The 21,451-nt window shown below is 51.6% G+C and overlaps 1 protein-coding gene across 5 annotated transcripts; it reads left to right on the forward strand.

The window, feature by feature from the left end:
* The first annotated feature begins 3,046 nt into the window (after positions 1 to 3,046).
* Positions 3,047 to 21,046, forward strand: inavab (innate immunity activator b). 5 transcript variants are annotated; one of them, XM_086168816.1, is made up of 11 exons: positions 3,047 to 3,547; positions 4,507 to 4,587; positions 11,671 to 11,795; positions 14,649 to 14,782; positions 16,185 to 16,307; positions 16,390 to 16,621; positions 16,876 to 16,929; positions 17,105 to 17,378; positions 17,918 to 18,070; positions 18,199 to 18,883; positions 18,974 to 21,046. In XM_086168816.1, exons 1-11 carry the CDS (start codon positions 3,429 to 3,431, stop codon positions 19,064 to 19,066), a joined length of 2,073 nt encoding a protein of 690 aa, XP_086024942.1. In that variant the 5' UTR covers positions 3,047 to 3,428; the 3' UTR covers positions 19,067 to 21,046. The 5 variants fall into 5 exon arrangements, with proteins under 5 accessions (XP_086024942.1, XP_086024941.1, XP_086024945.1 ...); XM_086168815.1 differs by having other exon boundaries at positions 3,048 to 3,547; positions 17,102 to 17,378; XM_086168819.1 differs by lacking the exons at positions 3,047 to 3,547; positions 4,507 to 4,587 and adding an exon at positions 6,393 to 6,576 and having other exon boundaries at positions 17,102 to 17,378.
* The last annotated feature ends 405 nt before the right edge of the window (positions 21,047 to 21,451 follow it).

A 21,451-nucleotide genomic window follows, 5' to 3' on the forward strand; every position in this document is an offset into this window, starting at 1 on the left:
AACGTCTTAAACAACTACTACGATTTCTGCTCGCATTCGACTGCTTACAAACATGCTTTTATACCCAGCTGGAAGTCAGTCTCTGCCGCCACACACACACACACACACACACACACACACACACACACACACACACACACACACACACACGTTGAATATGAATGCATGTAGTCTGTGTGTTTGAAAATGCCTCACACATGCAGAAAATCTTCAGCCATGGAGTGTGTGTGTGTTGCTTTTGCTCAACAGGTTTTCCCAGTGCTTCCATCTTATTGTGTTGTTTTGACCCAGAACTTTAAATATAAAGTATTTGTGGCAACAGAGGCTGCGTTCTATCCAGAAATGTCTTTAATTATTGCGACGAATTCCTCCTCATTCTTGAGGTTTTTCTCCATGTGCTTTAAAGGTTTTAGTCAGATTTAATGGCGCAGGTGTGTGTGTGTGTGTGTGTGTGTGTGTGTGTGTGTGTGTGTGCAAAGCACAGGTGTGCATGTACCACCCCCCCCCCCCCCCCCCCCCAGGTCTAACAATCACTGGGATGCATACCACCCTTTCTCTGGGCAAATAAAAAAGAGTGTAAAAGGAAAAGAGAAATCATCCGCTGTTGAAGTACTTTACGAGATCCTCCTCTGAGCAGAAAACCCACTAAGTATCCATGGGAATCTTAGCACGTTAGGGAGGCCTTTTTCCCTTCCTCTCATCCGCTCTCCCCCGCTGCACCCATGGACCAATGCAATTGTTTATTTTCTCCTATTGAGGCTGCTCCATTCACTGGCTTTCACATTGACTCTGCTCAATTGGAGTGAGACAGCACTTATTCGGGGAGAGGAATGTAGTGTTCCGCTGACAGAGCAGCAAGAATGCAGAAGAAATAATTAAAACTTTTTAAAGGAAAAGGTACGGCCGAGCGCGAGGGCGAACGACGTCCGACCCGCCGACGAGGACCGACGGGATTTCGGGGCCGGATAAGTATATCCGCACATCACCTCGGCGGCACAAAGCGGGGGAGCCTTCCCATAAAGCCTAATGCGAGAAAGTAGAGCGGGGATCCTCTAAGGAGGTCATTCATTCTCCGCGCCTTCTTAACCGAAACTCCCCGCAGAACAATGAGGCGTTTTCTCGGCTCTCGCGAGACGCGGCCCGTCCTGCGACCCCTCGCCGCCCGGCCTCGGCACAATAGCCGCGAGCCGGACCTCGCACTTCATTTCTCCCCGGCTCTATTCTGCGTTGAGGAGGTAGTCGTAATGACGGTTTCCTCTCGGGAACAATGGCCGTGCCTGTCAAAGCCTTCTCTGTGCTGTCAAACTCTATTATCTGTCACCGCCGAGGTTCCGACGGCGGCGCTGTGCAAGGGTCACGGCGGGACAAAAAAAAAAAAGGAACCCCCGATACGAGCGCCGCTCCAGGGACGGGCCGCCATGACGCGCTTCGTCGTCAAGGTGAAGAAAAGCCGCTCACGCCTTTTTACTTGCGTAATAAACAAAACAGGGGGGAAAAAAAGTCAAATTAAAAAAAGGAAACGTGACCTGCCGCCTCTTTTCATAGCGTAGCGTTTGCAAGCGGGTCGTCGCCGCGCCTTATAGACCGGACGGAGCGCTTTCACACCACACGCGTGAAAAAGAATTGACGGAAATAGAAAAAGACACGACGGGGGAATCGGCGTCGAACCCGCGACAACGACGCGTCCTCGCGCGAAGCAGCGCCAGCGCCTGGCGCGCCGGCCGTACGCCGCCATTTCACCCCATCGGCTCGACCTCGCCTAAAACGCCGGAGGTCACCCGACGCCGAGGAGGATTCTGAATCTCCCGGACGGCCCGAAAAACACAAACCGTGGATCGGAGGTTTGTCGTGCTACGATTTGCGCTTTGGGAAAAATAAAACTCAACCCCTGAAAAAGCGAGAAAAAAGCGTCGAAAGACCTCGGAGGCGAGCGAAGGGTTAAACCTCAGAGGAGAAGCGCAGAAATACCCGATAAATATCACGGAAAAACTGGTATTCGTCGTCCGCGGGAGAAAGACGTCCGGCCTTTGAATCCCCGCTCGGCCGGTTCCCTCCGAACAGCAATAAAATGGACTCGTAACAAAGAGACGGAGGGTCTGAATTCTTGATCTGCCCGATAAAGTGAGCAAATGCGAGCAGCAAGTCTGTTCCTGAGCCGCTCAGGGGATAAAAGTAAGAATGCTGATGTTTGTCAGCGCCGAGAGAATGCTTCTGCTGAAGGAGGAAAAAAAAAGGAAAGAAAAGCCCCGCGTCTAAAGCGCTCATATCTTGAAACGTGAACGGAAGAAGCCGGAGCTCTTTCCACTTTCCTCCGGCCTCACGTGGCCGGACCGCGGACGCTCTCTGAGTCGCCCCGTCCAGATATAAACCCATTTTGTTTTTGAGGACGATTAAGAATTCAGCGGGGCGCGGGCCTGGCGGGGATCTTGTGCTGCCCGGCTCCGGCGGGAAGCGTGCTTTTTCCTAATGAGGTTGCTGACTTTAGCTCTGCAGCCGCGGCAGGCAGGAGGGCGGCAGGGAGGTCAATCTCTCCCCCTCCTGGACGGCCGAGCGCACTGCGCTCAGAGGCCGGCCGGCGGCCAGAAGCCGGAGGCCGGAGGCGACCACAAGCGCCCGTCCCACCTTCCTTTGACCGCGGGAGCTCCATCCTTCAGGTGCCGCGGCGTCCGCTCTCTCAACAGACCCGTTAGCCGCGGACCCGCTGTCTCCGAGCCCGTCGGCCGGCGAGATCCTGCGGTTTCAATCCCACCGGCACGGAAGAACGACGGCGACCGAGCGACCAGGCGGACGGGAGAGGGACGAGTCCACCTTCGGCCTCGGGGGTCCAGAGTGTAACCCGACCTCCGAGAACCGGAACCGTCTCCGGTCGTTTTGCTTTATGATTCTCGGCCTATAATTGCACGTGTACGATGTTGTCGTCGCTTTGTCCTTTGTTTTGATCTTCATTAGTCCGCCTCCCTCTGGCGCCACCGGCCGTATCATCCTTCTGGTTTAGCCTTCTGGTTTCGCTGTCAGGCTGCTGCCGGCAGAGTGAGACGACCGTCTTGTCACGGGTTTCTTCAACAGCTTCCTCGTCATGTTCTTCTTTTAAAACAAAAACAACTTCTCCTTGCGGCGTCACCCGATGTGTTGTTCTGATCCTTGTTCTTCCCGTTTGCATTTATTTCCCCGCCTCGCTCGTCCTTCACGCAGTATCGGAGGATCTCACCGGTCCGAGCACGCCGCGGCGCTGACGGGAAGCCCGGAGGACACACGGCACGCCGCTGCGGCGGGAGGACGACCTTGTGAAGAGCCGACATAAACTCATAGACGGCAGAGAGAACGACAACGTCATCAAGGATAAGAATGGACAGAATGGGAAAAAAGAAGAGGGAAGGGTGAAAACAGACGACATCATAGGCAGTGACGACAGCAATGGCAGGAATAAAATGAACAAAAATAGGCAGGAGAGGGCGGCGCCACCGAGGATCTTAAGAAACAAGAAAAAAAGACAACGGCGCTGCTGCGCTCGGATCGAGGCTTTAGGAAGACCGGAGTCTCTGAAGGGGTGAGTTTCTCCGCTGGTAAAGTAACAGCTTGATTCTGGTCAGCCGTTCCTCCGGAGCCGTGACCTTTTGATGGCAAAAGACGAAGCCTCCCATCTGGGGCCTCGGCGGCGGACGGAGGCTGACCTGTAACCCCGAGGCACGAATATGACGGCGACGCCTTCAGGTTTGTGACTCGCCCTCGTTTCAGTCCCGATGTCAGTAAAACCCCCGAGCAAAATGCAAAATGTTTGCTATTTCTGGTATCGGTGAGCAAATGAGCGCGATGCTACTTCCTCACGCGGGCGCGTTGCGGTCAGCTGACGGACCGCCTGGCCGAAAACCAGGACTCGCGACTTTGACTTCTATTTCAGCGCGCCGAGGTCCACGTGGACGTTCCCTGATGAACAAACATTAAGCATGTCGTTCCTTCGGACAATATATACAAATATACATCTATAAACGTATGTAAAGCACCTCCCTCTGCGAGGAGTTAGCGAGTTCTCCTCCGTATCCAAATGCATGCGGCGGGTTCATCGGCCGGGAGCCGACGGTTGCTCGGCCTCGCCGTCGCGGCGATCAATCTAAAAAAAAACAGTTCTGCATGTGTTCCTTTGCAAAAAAGAAGATCCCTAATATCTCCTTGCATCTTGGTCATATGGAAGTCCTCTGCGGATCCCGAGACGAGCCGAGATCCGGGAATCTGCGTCACGCTTGATGTGGAATCAGCGTTCGGGGATTGGATGAGGAGGTGGAAAGGTTTTTGAAAGTTCTGGTGCGGAGCGCGTCCGCGGGCCTCTCCCTCCCGGACGTGTCGCGGAATTTACCATCTGATACCGACTAATGTTTCAGTGACGTTTCACGTCATCTCGCGGTTGGAGGTGAGAGCGCGTCATCAGTGCCGTGTTGTCTTAATGTGCTTTGGGGTTTATCTGGAAACTGCGGCCAGATTATCATTATCACGTATTGTTTTTCCCTCCAGGAGCCGGTGGGCGAGAAAAAGGGGTGACAGTGAGGACGGCGAGGGTGACGTCACACTCGCTGGCGACGGTCGCCGCTTCAGGTGACTGACCTTTTTGTTTTTTGTATAATCGTTATTTTTCACCTCCTTAATCCTTCGCCTCCTATTAATTCAGTGGCAGAATGAGTTCTGCAGGCCCTTAAAATGGCAAATGTATGAATTAATGGAGTGCCTGTTTTTGGGAAACTTTAATTACAACCGCACGTTACTCTTATATAAACGCTTGACATTTTTTGATATGTACGTGTTAAATCATTTAAAACAGTGAATATTATCACACTTTTTCCACTGCCGGTCATTTCTTTCACTTCTTTTAGCAAGTCGTATATTTTTATGATTTTGCTCGAGTTTTTTTTTTCATAAAATAGTTAGATTGGCAAGCGTTATTTCCGCCGTTCCACTCCGTCGTTTCTGATGAACCCATTTACTTCCATTTCCATGAACTCCTCCACTTGAACCATTTATAACCATGGCATTATAATGTGTCAAAGAACAGATTCCGGATCCTTCCCATGCCGTCCCCCAAAAGAAGAACGCGGGTTTTTTTCTTCTCGCCACTAAGTCTTCACCGGACGCTTCCGGTAAACATAAATGACTTTATGTGCATTTAATAATCGCAGCATAACTGCAGCTCCTCTGCGGTGGCAAAAAATAAACAAGTAAATAGATACATTTGAAGAAATGAGAGCAGAACAAAACATATGGATAAAACCGCTGAAACTGTATCTGTCGTGATAATCACTGCAAATGTGAACGGATCCATTGATGTCATCGGGATTTTCATGGGTCGTTTTGGGCTTTTTTTCGGTCTATTATCGGACGGTTAATGGCTGAAGTGTGAAAACAGTCCTTTGAGGCAGCCGGCGCCGTTTACACTGCGGATCACACCGGCTTCCGCGGCCTTCATCTTCACAAATATCACATTACTAATGCATTCTTCTTTTGTCGGTAATGTATAAACACAAATATCGCTTCCTTGAGGTTTTGATTACATACAGTATAAATCATCGGTTATTAACAAAAATACGGTCGCATGAAAGAGATACGCGATACGCTTGTTTCACTGTCGTCCAAGCAAAGATAATTGGAGAAAAATGAACAGACACAAAGGTGGCGTATACAGTTACTTTTCAGAGCAAAAACTAATTCTCCTCTAGGAATGCAGGTGTTTGAAGGTTAATAGTTGCATGACCTTTAAGTAGATGGAGTCTAGTGTGTGTGTGTGTGATTTGACAATGCTAAAAAAACCATCATGTGTGAACGAGGCCACAACCACAGGGAGGGGATGACGTGGGAAAGCCTTGTATTGCCTTGTATTGAAAATAATAATGTGCATATATCATATCAATGTCGTTAAAAGCCGCAGCAAGAGGAAGACAGAAGAAGGCAGAAGAAGGCAGAGGAGGACAGAAGAAGACAGAAGAAGGCAGAAGAAGGCAGAATTAGGCATCGGCTTGCAGAAAAGAGACTTTGGCCGTCTGGACGCTGCAAACCTTCGGATCTTTGCGCTCCGACGGTGGGCGTGGAGAGGCGTTCACGGCGCGGCTTCGCCTCGTAAATTCAAGCTTCAGATACGATCCGTCGAAGGGCCGTGAATTCGCGTGTCCGCCGCGGCAGAATCTCCCGTGTATTTGATGTGAAACGTCACGGTTCTCCGAGTCGTGACACCAAACGGCGTACAGACTCAGAGACGCGCGTTGCGTGGGTCGACAACGATCGAAAGTTGACATGATCTTGCGTGGCGGCGAGAGAAGCGCGTTTTCCCGATGCACCTGAAGGCACCGCGCGTCGCTCCTCCGTCCTCGGCGGCGAGAAGCTTCTCAGACAAACTTTCTGTGAAACTTTCTTCAAGCGTTCCCACCCAATGCACTCACCTTGTCCGCATAGAAGAACACGACCACCGGACCTCGTCGCCTCCGCTTGTCCCAGCGAGCGGCTCCGGTGTGGGAGAGCCGAGCCGAGCCGAGCCGAGCCGAGCCGAGGCAGCGGAGCCCGGACGGAGATGCTAGCTAGGCGCCGCTAGCCGCGGAGGTAGGAGCGCCGGGCCGGGCTGCCGTTCACCGCTCCGTCTCCTTTATGTGCATCTTCAAGTTTTCATTTTAGCCGATGCAACTTCACGCAGGATCCCTGTCCGAGTCAGTAAAAGCGAGCGAGCAGCTGTGCGGCACCGGCGAGCGGCTGATCTCCGGAGCGACTTTGCAAAGTTTGCAGAGCTGCTCGGAGTTGAGGCCCGTCAGGTCCAAGCAGACGGAACAGCCTGCAACCCTCACCTCGGACTCTAACTCGTTACTCTAACTCAACCCCACAGCCAGACCCTAACTCTAACCCCAGACCCAGACCCAGACCCAACCCTGGGTCTGAGGGGTCCAGTGTGAGCTGCTGGTTCCCCCCAGAACCCCAAGCTTTGAGCTCTGGCTCTGCTGGAGAGTCCAGTGGACGTTTGGTGATAAAAGGAAAGGTGGAGGTGAACCATGAACTGCACAAAGGTGTCAAGTTGCAGAGATGTATGGACCTGCCACATCCTCTTTCTGCAGAAAAGCCGTATTTACCTCAAGTAGGTCTGCATAAAACAAGGAGCGTCGGCTTAAAAGTGACCGGCGTGAGTTTGGGCTGCGGGTCGGACCTTTCTTTGTTTCCGTCCATCGAAGGTTTCACATCAGAACTCTGCTTCTGTGCAGGAGTCATTTTGGTTACTTTGTGTTTCCTGCGGGTTGAAATAATTCCACAGTCTTTACATTCCTGAGCCGTGACCCCGAGGGCAAAAGGACGGGCGGCTTAACCTCCGACCGCTCCCCGAGCCGCCGCCGGGAACCGGCCGCGCTCCCACAGTTTGGACGCCGGCGTCCTCGCCGGTCTGAAGGCACCCGGAGCGGTTCGGCCGAGCGCCGCCACCAACGCCGCTGTCAGACGCAGATATTTTTCAGGGCTGCTGCTCTTAACGCCGCCCGGGCTTTTGACGGACTCGTCAGCATTTCCAGGTACTGAAGCAAATAGCTCATCTTATCTAATTATTCCCACAAAGATGTTGAACCCGCGTCGGTTCTGATCCGATCCCGTTTGAAAGTTTGCACTGGGCCGTCGTTTGACTCGGGTATCGATTCGTATCGACGTTCGGGCTCGTCACAAAAAAAACGGTCTTGTTAGAAATTGTGACAAATGCTCTTAAACCTCGAGACGTGTTTCATCGTGTCGTAAAAGACTTGGATTTGGTTTGAAAAGGAGCTTTTTGGTAAACGACCTTTAAATAATGACAACTTCTCGTGTTCGGTAACGGAGATATTCAGCAAAGCGTGCACCTTTGTGACGCACGTTTCCAACCGGCGTCACCCAGAAAGTGCAAAACCTGCCGAGGAAGTCGGAGTTGTTCAACGGAGGAGTGTGTTGACGCGCGAACGCCGCCTCTGCCGGATCACCGCCACGTACAGCTTTCCCATCACGCCGGCGCACAATCTGTACCGAGCTTCTGCACGCCGCCTTGTTCGCGCGCGGCCGAGATAAAAGATTTCCGAGCCGCTTTTCCTTCTCCCTGTCCCAAAGCCTGGGGATCTGCAGGACGGCAAGATAACGTTGGCGTTCCTGCGGGGGAAGCAGGCGGGAGCGGCGCGAGGGGGAAGCAATTGTTGATAAAAGCGCCGTCGGACAGCTGCCGGCCCGGCGCCGGGTGTCTCGCGGCGGACTTAGAGAAATGGCCGGAGAGGATTTGGAGAATTAGTTTGAGCGGCTGCCGCTCTGCCGAGCGTCTGTCCGGGACGCCGCCGCGCTCGCGAGCTTCTTCTCAGCTCATCCTGCGTCCGGCCTCGGCCTTCGGAGGCCGCCGCATTATTCTAGCAGAAACCCGACGTCTGTCTAGAAGTTGTTGTGCTTTCTTGTTCTTTCAGTCACGCAGCGTCTCTGTGATTAACATCTTCCAGGAGCCTGAACGTCCACAGTTCACACAGTATTATTCTAGATCGCAGCAGAGATTTCAGCCGTCTGCTGAACAGACGGGACGACTCTCACTTCACCCGCCTGCATTTTTCTTATATCTTGACTTTCGGTTCACACGCGGCGGCGGCGGCGGCGTGCAGCCTGCGTGCACGAAGCAACACCTTTAGCCTCTCTCACCTGAGCGGGACGAAACCCACGGCAACGCTTCCCATCGCCACGCCATCCCAGAACACAACAAAAGCACGCAGTCTACTCGTTTTCTGGCGTCCGATATCGCCGTGTTGTTCATTTATGCAGGTTGTTTGATTGAAAACACGAAAACCTTCCCCTTTGTAAATATATCATATATATGTATGTGTGTGTGTGTGTGTGTGTGTGTGTGTGTGTGTGTGTGTGTGTCGCCAGAGTATAACTTCCTGATTATGTGAACAACAGTGTCCAGTGTGAAAATGCAAGTGTGATCACGTCTGAGATCTTTGCGAGTGTTGATGCTGAATCCAAAAGGCATCACAATTCTCTTGAAAGAAATCTGAGATGTAAATCAGTCGGTAAGAAATTTCCTGAGAATGTGATTACCTCCTGGCGTGCCAGATTTGCTCATTTGTGTTTTAAAATAAGCGCATCGTTGAGCATTTCCGCTTTGGATTGTTGAATGCTTGAGAGTTGCAGCTCATGGTTCTGCACGCCGGTTCCCCCGCTTTAGGTCTCAGTTATTCGAGGCCGCTGGAATCTCCAAGGCGGACAGTTGCTCTCGCATTGTTAAAAGCTAAATGCAGAATTTATCGCGGCAAGAATGTCCCGCTGCTCGCGAGCCGCCGGCTGATTCGCCGGAGCCGTGACATCCGAGCTCTGCCTCCCGACGCGCCCGGGAATCTCCTCGCCTTATTCCGGCGTCTCCGCTCACATTCCTGGAAAGCCGAAGGAAATATGGGTGATGAATGCGAGGCTGGCAGGCCGAGGAGCAGCTGCTTCCGGTTGTCCGTGAATCACGCCGCCGTCCCGCCGCCATGCGTCGCCCCGCTTCCCGCCGGACGAGAGCTCATAAGGAGTCGGCGGAAGCGTTTTATCATTTTTAAGCGGCGTCCGTACGCGCAGCCAGGAGATGGCGGCAGACGGGCGGCAGAGGGTCGGGACGTTTTGTTGTTTTTGTCGGCAGCAGTGATTGACGGCAAAAAAACCCAGGTCAAGTCACGGCGTCAGCCGCTCCCGAGGCTGCGGGCAAATCCCTCCACGCCGTTTACGTTTTCCAAAACACTCCAGCACCGCAGAGCTTATTTCCCAACTAATGAATCTTTGTTTTTCTCCGAGAGTAGCGGCGTCTCCCATTTCAGTCACGCATGCTTTTATGGTGTTTCCAGTCCGCTCGTCTTCACCTTCCGCTGCCGATAAGGACTTAAAATCAGACGTGATTTCTCAGCCCCGCCGCTCATTGTTGTTGACACAGTTTGAAGCTGGGATGGGAGCGGTGGGTTACGTGATCCGCGGCGAGCGTCCTGCCCTCTGCGTCGCCCCTCCCTTCCAGCCGGGAGCGCCATCATCGCGGGCCGGGCCCTCATTCCTGTCCGGACGCTCCGCAGCTCGGGGTTTAGGGCCCTTCACGTCACTACAGATACTCTAGAGGACATTTAAACGCTTTAGGATTTCAACTTTTCATGATTATTCTCTAAAGTAAGTGACTTTTTCTTACGCTCCTTGAATGTAGTTTCATGTCGAGTTTTTATATTCAGACAGCAGTATTTTCTTCTGCTCCGAAATTAATGCTTTTTCACTTTTCCATTTCTTCTACCTCGTATTTAAGAATAAGAATAAGAACAACTTTATTTGTCCCGAAGAGGGAATTGTTGTGCCAGAGTTTCAAGTAAAACATAACAATAATAAATAATAGTAGGAAATTGTATAAACAGTAAAAAAAAAAGGGGGTGAGAATAAGAAATGCAAATAAAACTATAAGGTGTCAAAGTCAAGGCTATAAAGCGTTTTAAGGTCTTTAAGGTGTTTGAAGGTGTTTTATGGTCTGAAGTACAAAGATTTTGAGATTCCCTGCGGCTGAAGGAAGAGGAATTAAAAATATCTATAATATTATATTTATATCAGGTAGAATTAAAATACTCACTATTGATCGAGAAAGGGGTGGTTTCTGTTTTTCAAATAACATATATAGTAGTGGTCTATTTCACTTAAAAATTCAGCAGTGTATTTTTAAATGTATGTATATATTTCCGTGCGCGGTTTTTGTTTTTAAACGTCGGACGGCGACTCCAACTTCTCCCGTAGTTTCCCATCCCTTAAAACTCTGCTCTTCACACGCAGCCGGGAGTTTTTGTTTTCTGATTCTTTTCTTCAGAGATTTTGATGATTTCAGTCGGCTAAAGCGAAGCGCGAGTGACGACTGACGTTATTTCGCATCATCCCAAGAAGGACGTTGTGGCGTATGTTGGTTGTAAATAGTTTTAGCTGTATTTGCCAAAGGAAGCGGCGAGTGTCCTGAGTGGAAGGTGCGAAAGGTCGGCCGGTTACGTCACGTCCAGGAGACGCTTCTGCTGATGACAGATATTTTTCAAAGCCAAAAGAAAGCGTGATCTCCTGCGGTATTTGATTAGAAACTGCAGGAGATCCGTCAACAGATAGCAACAACAAACCGCCCTCAAATACAAGCGACGCCGCATTCCTCGCCGCGGTCGGGTTAATGATCCTCCGAGCCGCGGGACGCCGGCTTGAATACGACGGATTCGTGCCGAACGAAAGAAACGCAAACGGTGACATCAGAGAGCGACAGGAAACAGCCCAGACACGTCGACGTGTGCGCCGTCATCGGGCCGCCGGGTCACCGTGGCCAGTCACACCTGAATCACACGCCGTCTGCTCACACGGCGAGCGCCGCAGCTAGCGCAGCAGCTAGCGCAGCAGTCGTCTTCTCCCAGGAAACCAGCGTTTGCTCTGGATTTTGGAGTTGGACGTCTCATGTGTGACTCCTCAGGCCGCACTCTTAGCCGCCGCCACATTAACAGTCATAACAACGTGAATGATGTTTTTAACAGATGTTTACGTTTCCATTTCAAACCTGCGTCGAAGCCTTATCTTAAAAACCGCTCCGCTCTGTCGCCGTTTCCTAAGATTATGGTTTGAAAGTGACAAGGAATGTGTGTTTTTGTCTGAATCAAGCCGGTTGTTCACGGCGCCGGCTGTCCTCCGTCGCAGGTCCTGCCGATCGCCGGTCTGGTGCGTCTACTCTGAAGAACGGCCAAGAGGACAGATCTCAGAGATGTCGACGGAAGGCAACGGGGAAATTAGCGACACGGACAGCGGTATCATCCTCCACTCAGGTAAAAGAGCGTCCTCTCTTTAATTCAGGCGATGTTTCACAGACGCCGCTATGCGACGGCTGCACGTCAGCTCGGACGTTTGAAATCTAGATGAACTCGGAAGCTGCTAAAGCTGCAGTTTCTGTTTGGTGAAAAACCTTTCAAAGGACCATTTCAGTTGAAATAGTTGGGTGATGCAAAGATGCGGAAACAAATTTGTGCACATAAACGCAGAAATCTCACCGCAGCTACTTGGATATGATGAAGATAACGAGGGCGTTAATGGGACGCTCTAATATCGCTCGTCCATTTTACAGTTTTAAACAGCGCTTCAAACAGTCGCAGTGAGTTTGATTCAAAATCCTACGTGTGCCGTTCGGCACGTCCTCTTCCTAAACAAACTCTTTCGAGAGCGTTTTCCAAACACGTGTCCTGATACTCAGAAGACGGAGCTCCCACCTCGTGCGGAGGGAGTCCAGGTTTACCGTCTTCTGTATACATTTGCAAAATATTTCATACTGCAATGGCAGAACATCCTTATCACGATATTACAAAGTACAAAGTAATCACAATTCCGAGGAGGCGCTCAGAGGTCAAACGATCCGAATGCAAGAATCTCCAAAGTAATAATCCGGCCCTCCCCGGTCCGGACCTCGCCGGGACGCTTCCCCCCCGGGACCGACCGGCCGGACGGAGGTTCCGCCGAGTCTTCCTGCACACATGAATGACGGCTCTGAGGGACGGGAGATCCCGGCGTGGAGCTTTGAGTCGTATCCCACGCCGCAGGTGGCAAAACCTCCTCTCCGATTGACGCTGAGGAACATCGTTCTGAAACGCTTCGATGTTTCTGCCCTGGGAGGCCGAGGTTTAATCCTCCACGCATCTTTGCTCCTGAAACACCAGCGGTCAGAAACCCAGCGTCCGTTCCCTCTGCAGCTTCCACCTCTTCTTCAGTCGCTTTGGCTTTTCCTCAGCGCCGACTCGAGAGAAACAAAAACACAAAACTCAAACGCTACCTGGTTCTTCCCGTCGGCCGGGAAGGCCAGAAAGCCATCTTGAGTTTACCTGAAGTTTTCCGGGAGGCCGCCTTCTAATATTGAAATAAGCGCAGACTTTATTTCCAACCTTGATAACAGCCAGCTTTTCAGCTCATTTGAAGCGGGCAGGAATCACAAGGGCCTTCTTAGAACCGGCCTCGGTGCAACTGGGGACCGAAGAGAAATGGAAGACATAGACTGTTGCTCGCTCGTTCATTCGTTCATTCATTCCTCCTTAAAAGTGTGTGAAAGTCTGTATTTTTTCTTTTGTATGCCTTTAGAAATATCACGTGAGTGTTTGTCACGATGAACGTGAGCGTCTGCAAACTCTGCGGCACAAACGATGAAACATGGAGTCATTAGGGTCGATTTCAGGGGGAGGAAGAGATGGAAAGACGTGCACATCAGTTCATCATCATCGTTATTTAACTCTCCATATACATGTGGATATATATCTATATATGTATGTATAGATAGAAATTAGAACGATTTGAATGGTGGAGGTCCATGTTGTTGCTTGCTTGCTGTGTTCACAGAGCGCCGTGTAAAACCTGCTTTTTGTGAACCAAGGAAGCGCGGCATAGAATCAGAACATTTGGCTTTGTAATTCATGTTTATCGGAGAATTTTGCCCCTTCGATGTTTAAATATTCAAGCTGAGAGAAACAACTAACTGACCGTGGAAACAAAATGAGAGGAGACTTAAACGCCTCCTGGTTTTTGTCTTCCCTGCAGGAATAATGGATGGACTCTTGGCTTCATAGACTCCATTTTAACTGCTAAATAAAGTTACAATCGTGGTTTGTCGCTCCTTTGGAGTTGAAGGTATCCAGCGTTCACAGCGCCGCGGCTCCAGAGACACCATCTGGACTCGCTGGGAGAACCGGCAGTGACTTGAAGCGCTCTTGATTTTGCGCCCCCCCGTCGTGCCGTCCGATGAGGCCTCCCTGACATTCCTTGCGCCTTAATTGAGCCACGTGACGTCTGCGCCGCACAATGAGAACGTGTCCGGCCACAAGAATGGGGAGATTGTCGCTCCAAGAGGAGGAATTCCGCGGCCCATTGTTGCGCTGCCACGCTTCTGTTCCGTCACACCTCGGATGTTTGTCAGTACCTGCAGGGATTCTGTTAATAATCTCTGAAGGTATGCGGCGGCGGGCGCCGTTTGGCCCCGGCCGCTCCCACGGCCTGCAAACTAATCCTGATGTCATTAGTCACCGGGGCGACAGACGCCACAGGTCGAACACTCACACATTGTTAATAAATACAAAGATCCTCCCTCGCTTTTCGCACCTTTAGCGTCCAGAGAGTCGCCGACGGTACGGGCCGCTACTTTTCCAGCATACGGGTCAAAAATTCATGTCTTGCAGTCTCTTAGAAGGGATGTTTGTCTGCCTTGAGGACCAAAAGGCTTCCCTTCCCTTAGAAAACCCATGTCTGATGGTCTCTACCGTTTTTAAAATCACTATTTATTGCCTTCTACAAAAGGAATAACTCAGCTGGGTCTTGATGAATTTGAGGCCGTTCAGAATCAAAATCCAAAGTGTTGTTAAAGCGATACCCTTTGTATGAATGGATTAAAAACGGCCACGGCCCCCCGCGGGTCCGATGCCAGTCCGGAAGGATGGATACACACCGATAGCGAAGAAGAAGTAACATCAGACCGATGTTTTCGTGCCAAACCGACTCCAAATCTATTCCCTGGGAGTTCCTGCCTCGCCTCAGTGATAAGCGTAATCTGGCCGGTTTCGGTTTCGCGAGGGATCGGCTTCTGCCCTTTGCCCGCAACCATATCGTTACAGATCCATTAGCTGAGCGCTTCTTCTGTCGTCCTTTAGGTTCGGACAGTCCGACGTCGCACGCAAAGGATGTGAGCACGCACACGCGTGCCATGAAGCTCAAGCATCGGGCCCTCCAAGACCGTCTGGAGCGGTGCCTGCTGGAGCTGAAGGACCTCTGCATCCGGGAGGCGGTGAGTCATCCCCATGTTTGATTTCGAACAGAAACGATGCGCAAATTCCCGCTGCGAACGTGGAAGAACATCAGAGTCCGCCGTTCGATGAGCCCGGCGCCTTGATTAAATCTTTTTTTGCTTTTGTTTTGGTCATGGAGAGCTCCTTCCGCCGATCATCTGAAGTCAGCTTTAAGGTCCTGACTCGACGGAGGCTTGTCGGTAGTTTGTTATCGGGGCGATAGATTCTCTGTCACACTGAATATTTCACCGTTTTCTTTACGACAACCGAACCCGGAGATACCAAATCTTCTTGTTCTTTCGCTTATATCGCTTTTTTTTTTTCCAGCAGCCTGTTTTGCTTTAGTCGTTGGCGTTCCAGGCAGGGATCTGATCTTAATCCGCAGTTACAGCGGGAAGCCGTCGTGACCCAACTTCTCGATAATATCAGGCGTTGCATCGGCCAAACAGAAACAAAGACAAATGCGTCATCAATCAAGTTCCAATTTGCCCTCGCCGTAATCCATGACTCATCCCGTTTGTTGCCTTCTGAGAGAAGAATAAGTAGGCGCAGCCTTTTTCCCGGGACGACCGCGGCTCCGCTCGGCTACAGGGCCGTACCGACGGAAACCAAGTCCAAACCCGTCGACCGTCTCGTCCTGTCGTGTAGAAGAATGGAGATCGAAACCCTTTCCTCCCCTGGCCTTGACAAGGCTGATCTTCACTGCTCTCAAATCAGAGTTTACGTACCAGGGAGGCCCGGTGAGATCGATGAACGTGCTTTCAGAGATGTTGAATCAGCGGAGACGTCACGCCCGCCGCGGTCAGCGGCGGCGGCCGCCTCAGAACGCCGTCGTGGTTTACTGCGGATCTCGGCGCGGGCGGAGAGATGGCGGCACCTGCGGCGGCACGGAGGTGCCTCATGAAGTTGCTGTTATGAAAGTGGACACGGACTCTTGTTTGGAAGCACTGGAACTGCAGGGGAAAAATTCTTTCCCGCTGACACTGGAGGCTCGGTGCTCCTGTCGGAACATGCACGGGCGCTCAGCGCCCGCGAGGCCTCCGCGCTCGCTGACGAAAGAACCGGTTTTTTTATGTCGCCGTCTTCCGGTGTCGCCGCTCGGAGCGACGGGGAACCCGAGTGTTTGTACGGCGGGTACGAGTGTTTTACGGGCGGGTCTGCGTGACCCGGACCCCGGAGGGAGACCCGAAGAACGTGTTTGGAGGGGAAATCTCAGCAGAAGGCCAGTTATGCAACAGCCTCCCCGAACACGTGTCTCGACGTGCAACAGCAACAGAATCAGATCTCGGACGCGGCCGCGTCTTTGAACCCCGGAATCACGAGCGGCGTTTGAAAAGACCTCCGGGTCTTCTAGCGGGACGAAAGATCGACGGTTTGGGCTTTTTGTCCCGGGTCACGCAGGAGCTGACGGGCCGGCTGTCGGACGATTATCCTCTGCTACCCGGAGAGAAGCCCCCGCAGATTCGTCGGCGGATCGGAGCCGCTTTTAAACTGGATGAGCAAAGCATCCCCCGAGGAGAGAAGGTAGACCTCACGGTCCGTCCAGGATACCTTTGAGTTTCTGCAACACCGCATAACCGCTCTCCCCGCGGCGTTCGCTTTTCAGGAGTCGGAACTGAGCCTGGCGGACGGCGAGCTGGCGCTCCAGCTGAAGATCTACGAGGCGGCGCGCAAGCTGTGCGAGGAGGAGCATCCGAGCAAAGCCGTGAGAAGGAGCCGCTTGCAGCAGTGCAAGAGAGAGGAAAAGAAACTCAAACACTTACAAGAAACCACCTTTCGTCTGCGATTGCAGCATGGAAGGTCGTCGCCACTCCCCGCTTTCAGTCTTACACAACTGGGTGAGACGTTACGGCCTTTCACTGTGGTCCTTCTCGCGCGTCTCACGGGTCTGCATCGGAACAGATACTCTGGAATAATTACTGAATTCAAACCACAGCTCCGTATCGGGGAAGGAGGGACAAACAAGTGACCGATCGAACCCGTAACATGAGCTGTCTCACTTTTCCAGCCCCGAGGAACAGAAATAATTGATTTGTACAAATTTATCGTTCTTCTCGTACGATCCTTTCTCGCTTTTGTTGTGTATTTTTAGAGCTCGGCACCTCCGATGACAGTTCCTTGTCTGACTCTGCAGTTCAAGATGAAGGTATGGTTTTAACCTGTAGTGCAAAAAGGCCTCAGCACGCTCCATTTCAAATCATGACTATTAAGTGAGTTTGCTATTTAATAAATGGTACACAGATAAAGAACAATGTAGAATAAGATGAGAGCAAAGTGCAACACCTCCAAAATGATGTGTGTGTGTGTGTTTTCTCTAGAAGTAGCGAGCCAGTCGTCCCAGCCGTCCTCCGAGCTGCCGTGTGCAGGAGAGGCCGATGCTTCCGCCGAAAGCTCCGTCCCGTCGCAGACCGTGGTTTCCCCGAGTCTCCCTCCGACCCCCAGCTCGTCCCCCCGTCCCAGCCTGGACTCCTCGCTGAGTTTGAACCGCAGCGCCGTTTACGACTCTCCTCCCATCCAGCACTCGCCGTGGACCGAGTCCAGCCTGGACCAGCCGTATCAGAAGACCAAGAGATCCTGTTCCTCCAGCAAGACCAGGTGAGAGAGACCGTCCGGCACCGCGTGCTAACCCGTGCTAACCCGTGCTAACCCGTGGCTTAAGTGCTAAAATAACCAATTGGTTATGATTTATGGCGTCTTTCCGCTGATGATCTGGAGAAGGAGCGGGAGGATCAGGGACGGATCTTGTCCTCGTCAGTAATACGTCTCTCTGAAACACTACATTTCCGGAACGGTCGTTTCAAACCCCTCGCGTGCGTCGATCCACGCCCCTGTCGGGAGGCGCGCACGTTAGCCAGAAACATGCAATGCCGCCATCTGCTTTTACTTTGGGGTTACAGCAGCCGGCAGGTAAAGCACAGCTGACACCAACATACCTCCCTCTTCTCAAAAGCACTCAGGGGATCCGTGCACGGGACAGGGATGTTTACCGTCATGTGTTAATGCTGCTCCTGTCAATTTTAAATGTTCTGTAAAAGTATCATAGAGTCAGGTAGATATGATATTGAAGTGTGTGTGTGTGTGTGTGTGTGTGTGTGTGTGTGTGTGTGTGTGTGTGTGTGTGTGTGTGTGTTCAGCAGTCCAAAAACGGAGCTGTTGCCCCCGCTGGAGGCCTGCCTTCCAAAGGCTGCCCTGCCTCTGCAGCTGTCCCACCTGAGACTGTGTCGCAGCCTTTCAAATAGCACGCCGTCCACGCCAGAGCTGGGCGTGCACCGTCAGCTGTCCCTCAGGTATCCCCTCGCCGTTGTCGACCGTGGATATGAAAACCCGGCGCGGGCCGTCGGCGCGCAAACATATACCGCTTGAGTTTGTGGGCGTCTGGATCGGGGGCCGTAAAAGTCCGGTGTGACCGGCGCAGGTTGTCCAGTCCCGAGTCGTCCCTGGGGTTGGAGAAGGAGCGTGGACGCAGCAGAGGTCCCAGGAGGCGACTGACAGAGTACCAGATAACTCTGCCAGAGAGTCCCGCTCCCGCGCGCTACGGGAACCGCGCCGGCTCGGAGGACGGCAACTCGGAAAGGTCGTTCGCGTCTTACGACGGCTCCCCCTGCCGGGAGCTGCCCGGCGATCCTCCCAAACGCTATCCGGCCGCCTTCCGACACGCCGCTCCGTTCGGCAGCCACGGACCTCGAGCCTTCCCCGACGCCGGCTCGTACCGCGGCCCCGGGCACCGGGCCGGCTTTCTGCAGCCCTGCTACAACGAGGACGCGGGCTCAGTGCTGAGCTATTCTGTCCAGCGAGTTCCCTATCCTTCCAGCAGATACGACTATTGTTACGAAGAGGCTCCCGCGCCCCCGCAGCGACCGCAGAGGCCTCGCCCCCCCGATGTCAGGCCGCCCCCCTCCCCGGCGCTCTGGGACCATCCGCACTGCCGCCCCGGCGGCCTCCGGCAGCAGGTGGTGAACGAACAGCTGAAATCTTGGCACCGGCGCAGTCAGCTGAAAGCGCCCAGGTCCCGTTCCCTGGACAGGCAGGGAGCCGTCCGAGTGAAAAGCTCGCCGGGGAGGGAGATTCCCCGCCATCACGTCCAGAAGCACCCGGAACAGGTACGCGCGGAAAGACGCCATCGACTTTACGTCTGGCTCGGTTTCCGCCGTCCTCTACGGAATGATTCGATCTCTGTCATTAACTTGCAGGTCATCCAGAGACGGGCTCTTCATGTGGCTGCAGACGAGGCTCCGGGCCGCTGGCTGGGCGACGATGGATCGCACTATATAAGTCAAGTGTAAAGGGAGAAACATTTGAACCCACAGGCTTCCGACCCGTCGACTGCCAGTGAACCAAAGCGAAGTGGGGGACGGAGAACCCCGTGGAAACGTCCTGCTTGGCCTTTTGGAGGTGGAATCGAGACGGGGAAAACATTTCGCGAGGTTCTGCTTTCGGAGAAATTGTGAAAAATGTTTTATGAAAAACGAGTTGTGTGTGTGTGTGTGTGTGTGTGTGTGTGTGTGTGTGTGTGTGTGTGTGTTGTCTGGAGACTGACCCCGCTGCGAGGGGAGGTTAGAGCAAGATTCTACTGAGCTAGACGAGGATTCAGCCGAGAAACCACTCCTGAACGCTAGCCTGTTAGTCAGAGGCTGTAACTGTTATCACCACATTTGGATGTGTGACGTATAAACACAGAAATATAAGTGTGTTGCTTTTTGTGACTAAAGCGTGTAGAATACTTGATAGAAAAGTCCTTTGTATAATTTGACCTCTGAAAATACTGGCTTAATTGAACAGGCGTGACTGAGAGCGAGTCAATTGCTTGGTGTTTGACGGGTGCCTCTTCCTGCTTTCAATGTCGTGTCATTTAAAGCATCAAGTCTGGCCTTTGAACGCTCCGTCAAGGGGTAAAAATCCGCAGTCTCTGCGGAGACCTTCCTCATTTCGGCTCGTCGCCTCCGGCACTGCAAATTGCGACGTCGGTTGGTCGCGACCCCGGCGTTGGCCGTCGAGCTGCCGGTTCCTGTGAACCTGGTCTTTTCTAAAGAGCCGTGCTTCACCCGTGCAGCTCATGTTGGCGCCACCTCAGCTGTGTTTGTTGGGAACTCTGTGTTTTGCTGAAAACGTTTCTTTTATTTGACGGAAACGGGCTGCTCCGCGATTCAAAAGAAATCTTCCCTGGCCCACGACGCAAACCTCCAACATCAGTAACATCATCGTAACAAAGCAAGCCGGCCGCTTTAAGGTCACATCGACTCTCCGTGGAAATAAGTTGACTTCAAGAGCGCCCGGGGTTTATTTTGCCCCTTCTGCTTTTCTCTGTTTAGAAAGCTTCAGAAAATGGAGCTCAACGGCGTTACTGATCGCTGTCGTTAGCGCTCAGCGCGGTTTTATCCGTCTTCATCAAACCTGACACGGTCATCCACATTTCACACAGTCTAGCAGTTGGATGAGAAATTGGTATTTTCAGCTGTTACGGTAATGAATTGCCCTTGTAAGATATTGTAAATGAGCTACATATCTTTTTTTTTTATCTCTTTGTAGAGTCAGGTACACTGTGTGTAGTGTTGCTTTGATTGAGTCACCAGTTTAAACTGTATTGGTTTAGGCCTCTTAATTCTGCATTTTTCGGGGGCAAACGGGCTCAATTTGATGTTTTCTTGTGTCTGATCACTCAATCATAATAGATTGCGATATTCAAATGAAATTGAAGTAGCCCGTCGTGATAAAAGCATCGTCCCGCTGCTTGGCAACGATTTATGTTAAACTGACAATGAAATTCCTGAGCTGGGAAAGCAAATATTTCACCAGATAGATATTTCTGTGCCCACAGAAACAAAGATTAACTGAACTGCTTGGCATTGAAGTCCCTGCCGGTGGGATTTACAGCCCGGCGTTCACTTCCTCTCCACGGGTCATGCTTTACACGGCAGAACGTTTGAAGAAAGCCAGCAAATTACAACCAACAGAGTATCCTCTCACTTTCATCTATTTATTTGTTAATTTATTGTGATTCGTGCCATTGGAGCCATGGGAAAATTGGTCAAAATCAAACTTGAAATCAGCAAAGATGTGGACAGATTTTGTGAAATCCTGCTGCAGTATAAGACTGTTTGTCTGGGGTCAGATAAGAGACCACAATCATGTTGCCTTCTGTGCATTTTTACTGTTTTTTTTTTTATTTATATTTTTACAGTATTGTTAGTGTACGCGGATCTCTTTTGTAACGATCTGTGAACAAGGTTCTCTGTGGAAGTCAATAAAGACTAATCTTTTGCATATTGTTGGAGTGTGTTGACTCTCACATCTATAGGCAACGATTTTTCTTATGACCGCTGTCGATGCTTTCTGACTTGAGGACGCAATGTCACAACATCACCGAAGGAGTTCACGGAAAATGGCATTTATAGACCTTAATACACTTTGTAGTCATTCTGTTACAATATACCTACCATGTTGGAGTTGTTTCTACCTGCTGCTGCATCTCGCACACTAGAAAGGTGTGAAAGAAAATACGTCTCGGGAAAATAGCTTGATAACGAAGACGTTGTCACGAGTAGCGTTTTGGATCCCGTTGCATGATACAGCTCAGCCGTTATCCACTTGATAAATTTACTCTTGGTGTTTGAGACACAATTCATGACATCTGAAAAAATGGGGACAAATATCTAAAAAAAAAAAAAGGT

Source organism: Fistularia commersonii, chromosome 21 (assembly GCF_037954325.1).
Source record: "Fistularia commersonii isolate RoL2024-O1a breed Wild chromosome 21, RoL_Fcom_v1.0, whole genome shotgun sequence".
In the NCBI taxonomy this organism is placed as follows: domain Eukaryota; kingdom Metazoa; phylum Chordata; class Actinopteri; order Syngnathiformes; family Fistulariidae; genus Fistularia; species Fistularia commersonii.

Bases quoted from the DNA above. Each gene is read 5' to 3' on its own strand.
- inavab (XM_086168815.1), top strand. From the start codon at position 3,429: ATGAACAAAAATAGGCAGGAGAGGGCGGCGCCACCGAGGATCTTAAGA. The intron at 4,588-11,670 runs GTGACTGACCTT...CCTCCGTCGCAG, and splicing joins GGCGACGGTCGCCGCTTCAG to GTCCTGCCGATCGCCGGTCT. The intron at 18,071-18,198 runs GTATCCCCTCGC...TGACCGGCGCAG, and splicing joins CACCGTCAGCTGTCCCTCAG to GTTGTCCAGTCCCGAGTCGT.